Source organism: Cetorhinus maximus, chromosome 10 (genome assembly GCF_964194155.1).
Source record: "Cetorhinus maximus chromosome 10, sCetMax3.hap1.1, whole genome shotgun sequence".
NCBI classification, from domain to species: Eukaryota; Metazoa; Chordata; class Chondrichthyes; order Lamniformes; family Cetorhinidae; genus Cetorhinus; species Cetorhinus maximus.
Genome location: NC_135888.1, coordinates 50,830,817 through 50,848,350, shown reverse-complemented (window position 1 = coordinate 50,848,350; position 17,534 = coordinate 50,830,817). Strand labels below are relative to the sequence as shown.

The window sequence follows — 17,534 nt, the reverse complement described above, 5'->3', positions numbered from 1 at the left end:
CACTGTAACATCAGTTCCACATGATGCACACTGTAACATCAGTTCCACATGCTGCACACTGTAACATCAATTCCACATGCTGCACACTTTAACATCAGTTCCACATGCTGCATAATGTAACTTTAATTCCACAGGCTGCACACAGTAACATCAATTCCACATGCTGCTCACTGCAACATCAGTTCGGCAAGCTGTGCACTTTAACATCGTTTCCACATGCTGCACACTGTAACATGAATTCCAGAGGCTGCACACTGTAACATCTGTTCCACATGCTGCACACCCTAACACCAGCTCCACTGGCTGCACACTGTAACAACAGTTCGACTAGCTGCATACTGTAACATTAATTCCAGAGGCTGCACACAGCAACATCAGCTTCACATGCTGCTCACTGTAACAGCATTTCGACAAGCTGCGCACTTTAACATCGGTTCCTCATGCTGCACAGTCTGAAATCAGTTCCACAGGCTGCACATTTTACCATCTGTTCAACAGTTTGCACACAGTCTTATCAGTTCCACCTGTTGCACCCTATAAAATCACTTCAGTCTGCACACTGTCCCATCAGTTCAGGCTGCACACCATCACATCATTTCCACAGGCTGCACAGTATAACATCAATTCCATAGGCTGAGCGCTGTAACATCAGTTCCACAGTCTGCCATCTGCAACATCAGTTCTCCAGTCTGTACACTGTGTTAGGAAATAGAGGGCGTTTAAGTATGTTATATTTGTATTTGTGGGTGTTAGGAATGAGTTTTAGCTTTGAAGTTTAAGTTTGATTTGTATTTCTGTATCTGTGTGTTAAGAGAGGTGAAATGGAGTTTTAGTTTAACTTTGAAATGCAACTTGCATTTCTAATGTGAAGTTTATGACTCAGATAAAGTAAAAGTAAACACACAAGAGTAGAAAGAACTGTGCTGTTCGCTAGCAACAGGGGGCCAGATAGGCAGGTTCCTCTCAAAGACACACACATAGAAGAAGAAAGACAGCAGTTTGTTGTGGAAGCTGTTGGGGTTCAGCTGGTTTTGGAGTTGCTGCCAGAGAGAGACTGGAACAAAGGGGACAGATAGAAGTCCCAAGCTAAAGAAAAACCCCAAAAATCCAAGGGAGTGGAAGAGGGGATATTCCAAAGGAGATCTTGTAGTCAAAGGAAGGACAAAAACTGGGAAAAGGTCCTATTAAGTGAAGTTAAGAGTGAGATGCAGTGAGAAAGGCTCCAAGGTTCAGATCTAAAGTCAGAATAACTAGCAAGAAGCAAGGAGGTTCAAAGAGACAACCGAAGGTCTGTAGCTCTTTGCTGTGGGCATGTGAAGCAGTGAAGTAATGTTAAGGCTGAGCTGGTGAGGGAGAGTGCATGGAAGACAGCTTGAGTGCATGTGATGACCCAGGGAAGAGGAGCATCAGAAGGAGAGTTCAAAACCCTGGAGCTGAACCCCTGTGGTAAGTGTCTGTGAGAAAGCATCAATTTGGGAGAAGATTCCAAAGCAAGGTCTTGGAGAGTGGAGATTGGGATCCCTTGTGTGAAGGACGGAATTTAGTGAGGTTGGTTGGCTCACGGTGACAAACGTCTGGGGAGAGTTGAGGAGAGATCCATAGCATCTGGTGGAGGTGGCATCTGTCACCTGAGGTCTGAGTGCGGTGTGTCTGACCACATGGTGCCATAGGTTTACATGGGCTGGGTTCTTACTGTGAACATTAGAGTATAAGATAGCTTTTGTGCCTTGTGTTATCCATACAAATCAGTATATATCTATAAAGTTATAGTTATGCATGAAGGAGTATTGTAATATAGTTCATCTTTTCTTGCTGAATAAGTGTTTTATTCTCTTGTAACATGTTCATCAGCTGATCCTGTGACTTTGTTCAGTCGTCCCTCTCCACATATTTAAACAAACAAATAAAAGTTAGGATCTATCAGGCTGGGTTCCACCCTGGGATCAGACTTGTCCAGGGGTAATCACAGCTGGGATCATAACAACTGTAACATCAGTTCCACATGTAGAATATTGTAACATTAGCTCCACATGCTACACACTGTAATATCAGTTCAGGCTGTACACTGTAACATCAGTTCCACCGGCTGCACACTGTAACATCAGCTCCGTCTGGTGTGCTGTTTTTGCCTGCAGTCCAATGCTTCAGTTGGTGACTGAAGGAGTTTAAGGCTTAAATTCTATCTAAAGTCTAGTCTTTCGTCAATTTAACAATTAATTAAAAGTTGCTGTTAGGGCTGGAAGAAGGTAAGTTTTAGTCCAGCTTTAAAACAGGGCTGATACAGGCTCTGCTTGCAGTTGCAACTAGTTAATTAGATAACTGGCTTACTTAGGTTTTCAGAGGCCAGGTTCAGAGAGTATAAAAGTAAGATATCTTATAGTGCTGATTTTGTCTGTCGTGGAGTGTTGTTTTGGATTTCAATAGGGCTGCTTCAGTTGGGGTGTGGTAACTCAGGGAGTTCGGTGAGAAGGGAGGAGGTGCTTCTTTCTTTTTCTACCTTTCCTCAGAAGAGCAGCCGCCTTAGTGAGTAGGACCTGGTGAATAAATTAGAAAAGCGTAATATTTGTAAAGAAGTAGCTTTACTTGGATTTAACTGAGAAGTGTCAGGAATAAGGGAAATTTAGGGCCAATATAATAAAACAATATAAATAATCCAAAGTAGAATAAAGTTAACGTAAGGGAAGTAGAGTTAAGACATGGCAGTGCAGCTCAGTCGAGTGGGATGCGTGTCCTGCAATATGTGTGAAGTCATGGGCGCTACCGGTGTCTTAGACGACTACATGTGCAGGAAGTGCTGCCAGCTGCAGAAACTTGACCTCTGGGTTTCAGAGCTCGAGCAGCGGCTGGAGTCACTGTGGCGCATCTGTGAGGTTGAGAGCTACGTGGATAGCACGTTCAGAGAGGTGGTCACACCACAGCTTAAGGGGCAGGAAACAGAGAGGGAATAGGTGACCACTAGGCAGTCCAAGAGAAGTAGGCAGGCAGTGCAGGGGTCCCCTGGGGTCCTGCTCACAAATCGATTTTCCATTTTGGAAGCTGGTGAGGGCGCTGGTTCCTCAGAGGAGTGCAGTCAGAGCCAGGTTTGTGGCGCGGCTGTACAGGAGGGGAGGAAGAAGAAAGGAAGAGCAATAGTGATAGGGGATTCATTGGTTAGGGGAGCAGACAGGTGTTTCTGTGGCCGTAGACGTGATTCCAGGATGGTACGTTGCCTCCCTGGTGCCAGGGTCAAGGATGTCACAGAGCAGCTGCAAGACTTTCTTCTGAGGGAGGGTGATCAGCCAAAGGCCGTGGTCCACATTGGTACCAATGACTTAGGTAGGAAGGAGGATGTGGTCCTGCAATCAGAATTTAGGGAGCTAGGTAGAAAATTAGCAAGCAGGACTTCTAATGTAGTAATCTCCAGATTGCTCCCAGTGCCACGTGCCAGTGAGTACAGAAATAGGAGGATAAGGCAGATGAATGGGTGGCTAGAAGGATGGTGCAGGAGGGAGGGCTTTAGATTCCTGGGACACTGGGACTGGCTCTGGGGGAGATGGCGCCTGTACAAGCGGATGGATTGCACCTGAATAGAACTGGGACTGAGTTCCTTGTGGGGCGTTTTGCTAGTGCTGTTGGGAGGGCTTTAAATTAACTCCGCAGGGCTGTGGGAACCAAGAGAAAATATTAGACAGGAATATCAGGGTGCACAAAATACTGGGAGGGACAGATAGCACCAGTATAGAAAATAGTAAGTTAATAGGTAAAGTCAGGGTGAGAGAGAAAGCAACAATATCTAAATCAGGGTTACTATGTATGTATGTGAATGCACGGAGCATAGTAAATAAGATTGGGGAGTTACAGGTGCAGATTGCCATGTGGAAATATGATGTTGTGGCGATAACAGGGACCTGGCTCAAGGAAGGGCAGAACTGGGTGTTAAATATTCCCAGGTACAAGGTGTTCAGACAGGATAGGAAAGGAAGGAAATGAGGAGAGGTGGTGGTATTGGTTAAGGAGAGCATTGCAGTGCTGGAGAAAGAGGATGTCCCAGAGGGTTCAAGGACAGAATCAATTTTACTAGAGCTAATGAACAAAAAGCGTGCAGTTACATTGCTCAGTGTAGACTATAGACAGCCAACTAGTGAGAAGGACGATGAGGAACAAATCTGCAGGAAAATTACAGAGAGATGTAAGCATTATAGAGTAGTTATAATGGGGGACTTTAATTACCGGAATGTAGACTGGGACAGTGGTAGAGTAAAGGGCGGAGAGGGGTAAAAGTTCCTCGATTGTGTTCAGAAGAATTTTCGACAGCAGTATGTGTCCAATCCAACAGGAAAAGACACACTGTTGGACCTGGTTCTTGGAAATGAGGTGGGCCACGTAGATCAAGTGTCAGTAGGGGAGCATTTAGGGGACAGTGATCGTTTTATTGTATGTTTTAGGATGATGATCGGAAAGGACGGTAGGCAATCCAGAATGAGAATAATTAACTGGATAAGAGCCAACTTTGAAGGGGCAAGAACGGAGCTGGACCAGATAGACTGGAACGAAAGATTGGCAGGAAAAACTGTGTCCAAACAATGGGCTGCCTTAAAAAAAGAATTGGTTCGGGCACAGTCAAGGTATATTTCATTGAAAGGGAAAGCTAGAACAAACAAACCCAGAGCTCCCTGGATGAAAAAGGAGATTGAAATTAAGGAAAAAAGTGTGCCTATGACAGGTGTCAGGTCGCAAATACAGTTGAGAACCAAGAGGAATACTTTTATGACTTGAGTCTGTGAGTTCACAAGTTGAGTAAACTCGAATTGCATGCCTTCATATACACTTGTTAGTTGGTGCTCACTATCAATAACGGAGAGAGACCAACATAAGAACAAACTGTGATTGTTTATTGCAACAGAAGGCAGAGCACTAAATCCTTGTGCACTCCCACAACCATCTCCAGCTCTAGACTTCCAGTTAACTGGTAGACCGCACTGTACAGCTATTGGACGAACTGTCACATGGTTAGCCCACTTGCATTCTCTTAAAGGTACATGGTACTCCACTTTACCACAAATACAGAAGGTTCAGAGGGGAGGTGAAAATGCATATTAGAGAAGCGAAGAGGGATTATGAGAAAAGACTGGCAGCCAACATAAAGGGGAGTCCCAAAGCCTTCTATAGACATCTAAATAGTAAAAAGGTCGTAAAAGGAGAAGGGCCGATTAGGGGCCTAACAGGGAATTTACACATGGATGAAGGGGCCATGGCTGAGGTATTAAATGAATACTTTGCATTTGTCTTTATCAAGGATGTAGATGCTACCCAGGCCATAGTGACACATGAGGAATTTCTGTCAATAGAAGGATTCAAAGTTGACAAGGAGGAAGTGTTGAATAGACTGTCAGTACTTAAAGTTGACAAGGCACCAGGACCAGATGAAATGCGTCCAAGGATATTGAAGGAAGTGAGAGTAGAAATTGCAGGGGCACTGGCCATTATCTTTCAGTCTTCCCTAGACTCAGGGGAGGTGCCAGAGGACTGGAGGATTGCAAACATTACGCCCTTGTTCAAAAAAGGTTGTAGGATAAGCCCAGCAATTTCAGACCAGTCAGTTTAACTTCAGCAAAAACAAAAATACCTGGAAAACTCAGCAGGTCTGACAGCATTTGTGGAGAGGGATACAGTTGACGTTTTGAGTCCGTATGACCCTTCATCAGAACTAAGAAATTTGGAAATGAAATGTAATATAAGCTGGTAGAGGGGGGGTGGGACAGGTAGAGCTCGATAGAGGGCCAGTGATAGGTGGAGGCCAAGAAGAGATTGCCAAAGATGTCATAGACGAAAGGACAAAGGGGTGTTGACGGTGGTGATATTATCTAAAGGATGTGCTAATGGGGACATTAAGAGTAGCAGTCAGGACAAGCTAATGGCAGATGGCCCTTGTGGGGGTGGTGTGGGGGGAAGGGATCGAAATGGGCTAAAAGGTGGAGATGAAACAATAGATCGAAATAAATTTAAAAATAGGAGGGAAAAGAAAAAAATATAGTTGTAAAAAAATTATAAATTATTGGAAAAGGGGGGATCGGAAAGGGGGTGGGGATGGAGGAGAGAGTTCATGATCTGAAATTGTTGAACTCAATATTAAGTCCGGAAGACTGTGAAGTGCCTAATCGGAAGATGAGGTGCTGTTCCTCCAGTTTACATTGAGCTTCACTGGAACATTGCAGCAGGCCAGTTTAACTTCAGCAGTGGGTAAACTTGCAGAAAGAATTATTCGGGATAGAATTAGTAATCACATGGAAAAATATGGGTTGATAAGGAAGAGCCAGCATGGATTTTTAAAGGGGAAATCGTGTTTAACTAACTTCCTGGAGTTTTTTGAAGTAAAAGAAAAGACCATTGAGAGCAATGCTGTTGATGTGGTGTACATGGACATTCAAAAGGCATTTGATACAATGTCACGTAACAGACTTGTGAAAAAAGTTATTACTCATGGAATAAAAGGGACAGTTGCAACGTGGATACAAAATTGGCTGAAAAATAGGAAGCAGAGAGTAATGGTCAATGGATATTTTTTGGGCTGGAGGAAGGTTTGTAGTGGAGTTCCCCATTGGTTGGTAATGGGACCCTTGCTTTTCCTGATATATATCTTGGTGTGCAGGGGACAATTCCAAAGATTGTGGATCATATGAATCTTGGGAGTGTTGTGAACTGCGAGGGGGATGGTGTGGAAATTCAGGAGGACATAGACAAGTTGGTGGAGTGGGCAGATAGGTGGCAGATGAAGTTCAATCAGGAAAAGTGTGAGGTGATGCATTTTGGTAGGAAGAACATGGACAGACAATAAAAAACAAGGGGTGAAATTTTGAAGGAGGTGCAGGAGCAGAAAGACCTGGGTGTATATGTGCATAGATCATTGGAGGTGGCAGGACAGGTGGTGAGCAGTTAATAAAGCATATAGTGTCCTGGGCTTTATTAATGTGGGCATAGAGTACAAGAGCAGGGAGGTTATGCTGAATTTATATAAGACACTTGTTAGACCTCAGCTAGAATGTTGTGTGCAGTTCTGGGCACCATACTATAGGAAGGATGTGAACCCATTGGAGAGAGTGCAGTAGAGGTTTACAAGAATGGTTCCAGGGATGAGAAAGTTCAGCTATGAGGATAGATTGGAGAGGTTGGGACCGTTCTCTTTGGAGAGAAGAAGGCTAAGAGGAGATTTGATAAAGATGTTCAAAATCATGAGGACGGAGTAGATCGGGAAAAGCTGTTCCCACTCGTAAAAGGATCAAGAACGAGAGGGCACAGATTTAAAGTGATTTGCAAAAGAAGCAAATGTGACGTGAGAAAAAACTTTTTCACACAGCGAGTGGTTTGAGTCTGGAACACACTGTCTGGAAGTGTGGTGGAGGCAGGTTTAATCGAGGCATTCAAGACGGCATTAAACATTTATCTGAATAGAAACAATGTACAAGGATACAGGGAAAAGACAGGGCAATGACACTAGGTTATAATGCTTACTTGGAGAGCCGGTGCAGGCACGATGGCCCAAATGGCCTCCTGTGTCATTAAAATACTGTAATTCTGTGATTAGTTCCACATGCTGTGCACTGTAACATCAGTTTAGGCTGCGCACATATGGCCGCAGTTCCAATGAAAAGTCTGGGAGCTGTAATGTTAACTCTGATTGTCTCTCCAGATGCTGCTGAGCTGTTCCTACAGTTTTTAATTATATTTCTAATGCCCCCATAGCTGAATGAGGGTCAGGTTGACATCATGGTGATATCACTGCACTCTTTATCCCTAGGCCAGGATTATCCTGTGGGGACATGGTTTCGAATCCCACTGTGACAGCTGATGGAATTTAAATTCAATTAATGAACCTGGAATATAAAACAATCTCAGTGAGAGTCACTATGACAACCATTGTTGATTGTTGTAAAAACCCATCTGCCCTTGGGGGAAGGAAATCTGCCGTCCTTACCTGGTCTGACCTACATGTGACTCCAGACCCACAGCAATGTGGTTGACTCTTAAACGCCCTCTGAAATGATCAGGAAACCACTCAGTTCAAGGGCAATTAGGGATGGGCAGCACCTTGCCAGTGATGGCCACATCCCATGAAAGAATATAAAAAGCCAACATAGCATCTTATGCAATGTTAATGCTGAATGCATTGTCAAGTTGTAAATCATAGATCTCACCGATCATATACATAGTTGCCGATGAGTTTATTCAGTTGCTCATTGGTTGATAATATTAGCTTGCTAATTGAAAACTCTTCCTTATATTTCTCAATGAACCAGCGACAATCGCAGCCATTTCCAAGCGAAAACCACGTCCCGAGGAACTGTGAAAGAAAACAACATGGTTAAAACTACAGTCCATAAAGCCAGGATCGCGAGTTGTTGCATTAACTTCCAAATTCCATGAAATTCTAAAAGAGGAATTTGTATTTAGCACCTTTAACGTCATTAATATCCCAAGATGCTTCACAGGAGTGTGAAAAAGCAAAGTTTGACACTGAGTCACATAAGGAAATGTTAGGGCAAATGACCAAAAGCTTGGTGAAAAAGGAGGTTTTAAGGAATATCTTCACGGAGAAAAGAGAGGTAGGGAGGCAGAGTGGTTTAGGGAGGGAATTCCAGAGCTTAGGGCAAGGCAGCTGAAGGCACGGCCACCAATGATGGGGAATTTAAATTGGGGACGCTGAAGAGGCCAGAATTAGAAGAATGTAGGTATCTCGGAGGGTAGTGGGCCTGGAGGAGATTGCAGAGATAGGGAGGGGCAAGGCCATGGAGGGATTTGAAAACAAGGATGAGAATTTTGAAAGTGAGGTGTTGCTTACCCACAAGCATAGGTCAGTGAGCAGAGCAATAATGGGTGAAAGGAACTTGGTGCGAGTAAGGACACAGCTCAAAATATTTTGGATGACCTCAAGCTTACCGAGGGTAGACTCTGGGAGTTTGATCAGGTGTCCGTAGGAATAGTCCAGTCTAGAGATAACATGAGGGTTCCAGCAACAGAGGAGCTGAGGCAAAGATGAAACCGGGCGATGTTAAGGAGGTGGAAAGATGCAGACTTAATGATGGTGAGAAGATGTGGTTGGAAGCTCATCTCAGGCCAAATAGACACCAAGGTTGAGAACAGTCTGGCTCACCCTGAGACAATTGCCATCAAGAGGAATGGAGTTGGTAGCGAGGGAATGAAGTTTGTACTAGCCACTGAAAACAATGGCTTCAGTATTCCCAATAATTAATTGGAGGAAGTTTCTGCTCACCCGGTATTGCATGTTGACCATAAGGTGATAAGAAATAGGAGCAGGAGTCGGCCATTCACTAACCAAGCCTGCTACTCCATTCAATAGGTTCATGGCTGGCCTGATTGTGGCCAAAACTCCACTTTCCACAACCCTGACTCCTTGTCCATCAAACATTTGTCCAACTCTGCCTTGAATTTATTCATTGACCCAGCCTCCACTTCTGTCTGTGGAAGAAAATTCCAAAGAATAACAATCCTTGAGAGAAGGAATTCCTCCTCATCTCTGGGAGAATGCTTAGTTTTAATGTGTCCTGTGGTTCTAGATGCCCCTTGAGAGGATCACCTGCCCCCTCAGAATCTTATACCTTTCAGCACGTGGTCATGTAGGTGAGAAATAGAATAGATTCTTGGGACACCGGAGCTAATGGTGCAGGAGCAGGAAGAGAAGCTGTCACCAGTGATACTCTGGTTATAATTAGATAGATAAGAATGGAACCAGATGAGAGCAGTTCTACCCAGCTGGATGACAGTGGAGAGGGGTTGGAGGAGGATGGTGTGGTCAACAGTGTGAAAGGCTGCAGACAGTTTGAGAATAATGAGGATGGTTAATTCTTCTTGCTCACAGCCACATTGGATGCCATGTGTGGCATTGATAAGAACTGTTTCAGTCTTGTGGCAGGGGTGGAAACCAGATTGGAAGGATTCAAGCATGGAATTCCTGGAAAGACAAGCACGGATTTGGGAGATGACAACACACTTAAGGTCTTTAGAGAGCAAAGGGAGGTTGGATCTGAGGGCTGCTGTATTAGCTACAGTCCCCGGGTCCAACATTCAGTACGATTCACCAACTCCTCAGATACTACAGCAGTCCATGTCCACATGCTGCAAAACCTGGACAACATTCCAGTTTGGTCTGATACGTGGCAAATAACATTTGGTGCCACACACGCGCAATAACCATCGCCAACAAGAGATAATCTATTCATATCCCCTGGGTATTCAATGGCATTACCATTGCTGAATCCTCACCATCAACATCCTGGGGGTTACCATTGACCAGAAACTGAACTGGACCAGCCATATAAATACTGTGGCTACAAGAGCAGGTCAGAGACTGGTAATTCTACGGAGAGTAACTCACTCTCCAAAGCCTGTCTACTATATACAAGGCACAAGTCAAGAGTGTGAGGAAATACTATCCACTTGCCTGGATGAGGGCAGCTCCTAAAACACTCAAGAAAGTCGACACCATCCAGGACAAAGCGGTCCGCTTGATTGGTGCCCCATCCACCACCTTCAACATTCACTCTTTCCAAGGCCGACATACATTGCTAGCAGCATCTACCATCTACAAGATGCACTGCAGCAACTCAGCATTTTGCTTTGATAGCTCCTTTCAAACCCACAGTCCACCACTTAGAAGGACTAAAGGCAGCAGAGACATGGGAACACCACCACCTGCAAGTTCCCCTCCAAGTCACTCACCATCCTGACTTGGAAATATATCGCTGTTCCTTCACTGTCGCTGCGTCAAAATCCTGGAAACCCCTCCCTAACAGCTCTGTGGGTGTACCGACTGCAGAGGTTCAAGAAGGCAGCTCACTACCTTCTCAGGAGCAAATATGAATAGGCACAAAGCACTCTCACCCCACGAGTGATTAAAAAAAGAACTACAGTCCCCAGTCCCAGGAACCTGGAGTTGCTGTATCCAATACAGTCCCCAGTCCCAGGAACCCGGAGTTGCTGTATCCAATACAGTCCCCAGTCCCAGGAACCCAGAGTTGCTGTATCCAATACAGTCCCCAGTCCCAGGAACCCGAAGTTGCTGTATCCAATACAGTCCCCAGTCCCAGGAACCCGGAGTTGCTGTATCCAATACAGTCCCCAGTCCCAGGAACCCGGAGTTGCTGTATCCAATACAGTCCCCAGTCCCAGGAACCCGGAGTTGCTGTATCCAATACAGTCCCCAGTCCCAGGAACCCGGAGTTGCTGCATCCAATACAGTCCCCAGTCCGAGGAACCTGGAGTTGCTGCATCCAATACAGTCCCCAGTCCCAGGAACACGGAGTTGCTGCATCCAATACAGTCCCCAGTCCCAGGAACCCGGAGTTGCTGCATCCAATACAGTCCCCAGTCCCAGGAACCCGGAGTTGCTGTATCCAATACAGTCCCCAGTCCCAGGAACCCGGAGTTGCTGTATCCAGTACAGTCCCCAGTCCCAGGAACCCGGAGCTGCTGCATCCAATACAGTCCCCAGTCCCAGGAACCCGGAGTTGCTGCATCCAATACAGTCCTCAGTCCCAGGAACCCGGAGCTGCTGCATCCAATACAGTCCCCAGTCCCAGGAACCCGAAGTTGCTGTATCCAATACAGTCCCCAGTCCCAGGAACCCGGAGTTGCTGCATCCAATACAGTCCCCAGTCCCAGGAACCCGGAGTTGCTGTATCCAATACAGTCCCCAGTCCCAGGAACCCGGAGTTGCTGTATCCAATACAGTCCCCAGTCCCAGGAACCCGGAGTTGCTGCATCCAATACAGTCCCCAGTCCCAGGAACCCGGAGCTGCTGCATCCAATACAGTCCCCAGTCCCAGGAACCTGGAGTTGCAGCATCAATACTGACATTGATTACCTGATTCAAATCAAAGTTTTCCTGAACTTGAACATTGTCGGTTGCATTCAGGGGGACGGTAGCTCCAGTCCACAGGTAGATTACAGCAAAGAGCAGCACAACACCACACCTCATTTTCTCTGCTTCTGGTCAAGAATAACAGAATTGACTGACCACATGGAACAACAAGGAGCTGTCTGCCTTGGGATTTCCCAATCCCAGGTTATATAGATGGAGAGTTAGTCAAACATCTACTGTTGATATTTCTTGTTAATGATTAATCACAGCTCGATGGAGTGACTGAGAAAGGAACAAAATCCCAGAGGGCAGATCAGACAATCTGAATTCAGACCGATCAGACAGTGTATGTGGAGTGTGCAGGGGAGAGGCATTAGAATAGGTGGATAACATCCATTGGTTAGTTATTTCTTGGTATGGTATGTACCATCTGGGAATTTCAAATTCGGAATATTCCATCATTTAGAAAAGTTTGTGAGATTATTGGATTCATTGGGGTTCTGGTGGAAAATGGATCTAGACTTCCATGGAAACATAGAAACTAGGAGCAGGAGTAGGCCATTCGGCCCTTCGAGCCTGCTCCGCCTTTCATTATGATCATGGCTGATCATCCAACTCAATAGCCTGCTCCCACTTTCTCCCCATACCCTTTGATCCCTTTCACCCCAAGAACTATATCTAACCCCTTCTTGAAAACATACAATGTTTTGGTCTCAACTACTTTCTGTGGTAATGAATTCCACAGGCTCACCGCTCTCGGGGTGAAGAAATTTCTCCTCATCTCAGTCCTAAGTGGTCTACTCCATATCCTCAGACTGTGACCCCTGGTTCTGGACTCTCCCACCATCGGGAACATCCTTCCTGAATCTACCCTGTCTAGTCCTGTTAGAATTTTATAGATTTCTATGAGATCCCCCCTCATTCTTCTGAACTCCAGCGAATATAATCCTAATCGACTCAGTCTCTCCTCATATGTCAGTCCCGCCATTCCAGGAATCAGTCGGGTAAGCCTTCGCTGCACTCCCTCTACAGCAAGTACATCCTTCCTCAGATAAGGAGACCAAAACTGCACACAATATTTCAGGTGCGGTCTCACCAAGGCCCTGTACAATTGCAGCAAGACATCCCTGTTCCTGTACTCGAATCCTGTGGCTATGAAGGCCAACATACCATTTGCCTTCTTTACCGCCTACTGCACCTGCATGCTTACCTTCAGCAACTGGTGTACGAGGACACCCAGGACTCGTTGCACATTCCCCTCTCTCAATTTATAGCCATTCAGATGATAATCTGCCTTCCTGTTTTTGCTACCAAAGTGGATAACCTCACATTTATCCACATTATACTGCATCTGCCATGCCTTTTCCCACTCACTCAGCTTGTCCAAATCACACTGAAGCACCTCTGCATCCTCCTCACAGCTCACCCTCCCACCCAGTTTTGTGTCATCTGCAAATTTGGAGATATTACATTTAATTCCCTCATCTAAATCATTGATATATATTGTCAATAACTGGGGTCCCAGCACCAATCCCTGCGGTATCCCACTAGTCACTGCCTGCCATTCGGAAAAAGACCCGTTTATTCCTACTCTTTGTTTCCTGTCTGCCAACCAGTTTTCTATCCATCTCAAGACACTACCCCCAATCCCATTCGCTTTAATTTTATACGCCAATCTCTTATTGGGACTTTGTTGAAAGCCTTCTGAAAGTCCAAATAAACCACATCCACTGGCTCCCCCTCACCAACTCTACTAGTTAAATCCTCGAAAAATTCCAGTAGATTTGTCAAGCATGATTTTCCTTTCATAAATCCATGCTGACTCTGTCCAATTCTGCCACTGTTTTCCACGTGCTCAGCTATTAAATCTTTTACAATGAACTCTAGAATTTTCCCCACTACCGACATCTGGCTGACTGGTCTATAATTCCCTGTTTTCTCTCTGCCTCCCTTTTTAAATAGTGGGGTTACATTAGCTACCCTCCAATCTGTAGGATTGGTATCTAGAACGGATACTTCATTTCCATCTGAAATTCACTAGCAATAGATTATTCTTCCAGTATATGACTACACCTTCCAATACTTAGCATGTTTAGCACAGTGCAACATCCCAAAGTCCTTCATGTGAGAATCGATGTTTTTTTTTAAACCTCCTGGTATCGACCTAGGGACCAGAATGGACAATGGCACCCTCAGGCTTATCGACCATGCAAAGTCCTCCTTACACCTGGGGGATTGTGGGTTAGAACAGTGGTCCCACAGATTAGTCATAGTGATACTCACCAAATCATACCTTATGGAAAATGTCCCAGTCATCACCATCAGCATCCTGGGCATGTCCTGTTCTAGAACAGACCCAGCAGAGGTGGCGGCACAGTGGTATACAGTCAGGAATTGCCCTGGGAGTCCTCAAGATTGACTCTTGATCTCATGCAGCCTTGATGCGTCAGGTCAAAGATGGGCAAGGAAACCCCTTGCTGATTATCACCTACCACACTGTGCGCCCCACACAAACCCTATAATCTCAAACTAAACCCACCTCCCACACCCCCCAAAACACCCTGCCCAAAGATACTCAATTGTCTCATGGGATGTGGTCACTGTTAACTTGGCCAGCAGTTATTGCCCATTCCTAATTGCCCTTGAGAAGGTGGTGGCGAGCTGCCTTCTTTAACCGCTGCAGTCAGTGTGGTGTACGTACACCCACAGTGCTGTTGGGGAGGGAGTTCCAGGATTTTGACCCAGCGACAGTGAAGGAATGGTGATGTATTTCCACGTTAGGATGGTGAGTGACTTGGAGGGGAACACGGTGGTGTCCCATGCTGCTCTTGTCCTCCTAGGTGGGAGAGGTTGTGGCTTTGGAAGGTGCCCTCGAAGGAGCCTTGGCAAGTTGCTGCTTGTACAATGTACACACTGCTGCCACTGTGGATCACTGCAGAATAGGCAACCTTTAACCTGCTCTTGTAGCCATAGTATTTACGTGGCTGGTGCAGTTACATTTCTGGCTCCTGGTGGTTCCCAGGATGTTGATGGTGAAGAATCCAGTGATAGTAATACTGTTCGATGTTCAAGGAGAGATGATTAGATTCTCTCTTGTTGGAGATGGTCATTGCCTGGCACTTGTTTGTTGCAGATGTTACTTGCCACTTATCAGCCCAAACCTGAATATTGTCCAGGTCATGCTGTATGTGGGCAGAGACTGCTTCAATATCTGAGGTGTTGCGAATAGCACTGAATACTGTGCCAACATCAAAGAATATCTCCACCTTTAACATTGTGATGGAAGGAAGATCATTGATGAAGCAGCTAAAGATGGTTGGACCTAGGTCAGTACACTGAGGAACTCCTGCAGTGATGTCCCATAACTGAGATCACATCATTCCTACAGCGCAGAAGGAGGCCATTCAGCCCAACACGTCTGGACTGGCTCTCTGAATTTGCAGTTTACTTAGTGCTGTTCACCAGCTGTCTCCCCGTAACCTTGCACATTCTTCCTTTTCAGATAACAGTCTAATTCCCTCTTGAATGCCTCGATTGAACCTACCTCCACCACATTCTCAGGCAGCACATTCCAGACTCGCTGTGTGAAAAGGTTTCTCTCACATAAATTTTGCAAATTACTTTAAATCTGTGCCCTCTCGTTCTCGATCCTTTCACAAGCGGGGACAGTTTCTCTCTATTTACTCTGTCCAGACCCTTCATGATTTTGGATACCTCTATCAAATCTCCTCTCAGCCTTCTTTTCTCCAAGGAGAACAGTCCCAACTTCTCCAATCTATCTTCATAATTGAAGTTCCTCATCCCTGGAATCAGTCTCGTGAATCTTTTCTGCATCCTCACCAATGCTTTTACATCCTTCCTAAAGTGAGGCACCCAGAACTGGACACAATACCCCAGCTAAGGCTGAAATAAAGACTTATACAAGTTTAACACAACCTCCATGCTCTTGTACTCTATGTCCCGATTAATAAAGCCTAGGATACTATATGCTTTTTTAACCACTCTCTCAACCTGCCCTGCTGCCTTCAATGATTGATGCGCATATACATCCAGGTCCCTCTGCTCCTGCCACCCCGTTAGAGTTGTACCCTTTGTTTTATATCGTCTCTCCGTGTTCTCCTGCCAAAATGAATCATTTCACATTTCTCTGCATTAAATCACATCTGCCACTTGTCCACCCATTCCACCAACTTGTCCTTGCCCTTTTGAAGTTCTACACTATCCTCCCCAGTTCACAATGATTACAAGTTTCATATTAACTGCAAATTTTGAAATTGTGCCCTTTACACCAATGTCTAGGTCATTAACATATATCAGGAAAAGCAAGAGTCCCAACACTGACCCCTGGGGAACTCCACTACAAACATTCCTCCAGCCTGAAAAACATCCATTCACCACTACTCTGTTTCCTGTCACTCAGCCAATTTTGTATCCATGTTACTACTTTCCCTTTTATTCCACGAGCTCTAAGCCTGTTGTATCAAATACCTTTGGAAGTCCATGTACACCACATCAACAGCATTACCCTCATCAACCCTCTCTGTTACCTCTTCAAAAAACTCCAGCAAGTTGGTTAAACATGATTTACTCTTAAGAAATCCATGCTGGCTTTCTTTAACTCCCATTTGTCCACGTGACCATTAATTTTTCCCCGAGTTATTGATTTTAGAAGTTTCCCCACCACGGAAGTTAAACTGACTGGCCTGTGGTTCCTGGGCCTATCTTTACCCCCTTTATTGAACAAGGGGCAAATGTTTGCAATTCTGCAGTCCTCTGGGACCATCCCAGAGTCTAAGGAAGACTGGAAAATTATGGCCAGTGCCTCTCCAATTTCCACTCTCACTTCCCTCAGTATCCCAGATGTATCTCACCCAGTCCTGGTGTCTTATAAACTTTAGGTACAGCCAACCTATCCAATACCTCCTCCTTATCAATTTTAAACCCTTCTGATATCTGAATCACCCCCTTTTTCACCATGGTCTAGGTAGCACCTTCTTCCTTGGTAAAGACAGATGCAAAGTATTAATTTAGTACCTCAGCTATACCCTCTGCTCCATGTGTAAATCTCTTTTTGGTACCTCAGAGGCCCTCTTCCTCCTTTTAGCGCCTCTTTACTATTTATATGCCTATAGAAGACTTTGGGATTGCCTTTTATGTTAACTGCCAGTCTCTTTTCATACTCCCTTCTTGCTTCTCTTACTTGTTTCTTCACCTCCCCTCTGAACCTTCTATATCCAGCCTAGTTCTCAATTATATTTTCTACCTGACATCTTCATAAGCACATTTTTTCTTCTTTATCTTAATTTCTACCTCTTTTGTCACCCAAGGTGCTCTGGATTACTTTTGCCCCACCTTTCCCTTTTGAGGGATACCTTGGCTATCCCTGAACTATCTCTTCTTTGAAGATAACCCACTGTTCAGCTGCTGTTTTTCCTGTCAACCTTTGACTTCAGTTTGCCCAACCCAGATCTGTTCTTACCTCATTGAAGTTGGCTTTCCTCCAGTTAATTATTCTTACCCTGGGTTGTTCCCTGTCGTATTCCATAGCCAACCTATACCTTATGATACAATGATCACTGTCCCTTAAATGTGCTCCTACTGACACTTGATCCACTTGGCCCACCTCATTCCCAAGAGCAAGGTCTAGCAGTACCTCCTATCTCATTGGACTGGACAGATA

General features: G+C 45.1%; 1 protein-coding gene across 1 annotated transcript in view; it reads right to left on the bottom strand.

Annotated features, from left to right (window-relative positions):
* The window catches only part of LOC144685320 (papilin-like), a 260,238-nt gene that overhangs the window by 122,917 nt on the left and 119,787 nt on the right, over positions 1–17,534 (bottom strand). The window contains exons 10-12 of the mRNA XM_078549730.1: positions 14,835–14,910; positions 11,858–11,986; positions 8,172–8,317 (exon numbers count right to left, since the gene is read on the bottom strand). Of these exons, the coding sequence (XP_078405856.1) occupies positions 8,172–8,317; positions 11,858–11,986; positions 14,835–14,910 (351 nt within the window). The remainder of the gene's footprint in view (positions 1–8,171; positions 8,318–11,857; positions 11,987–14,834; positions 14,911–17,534) is intronic.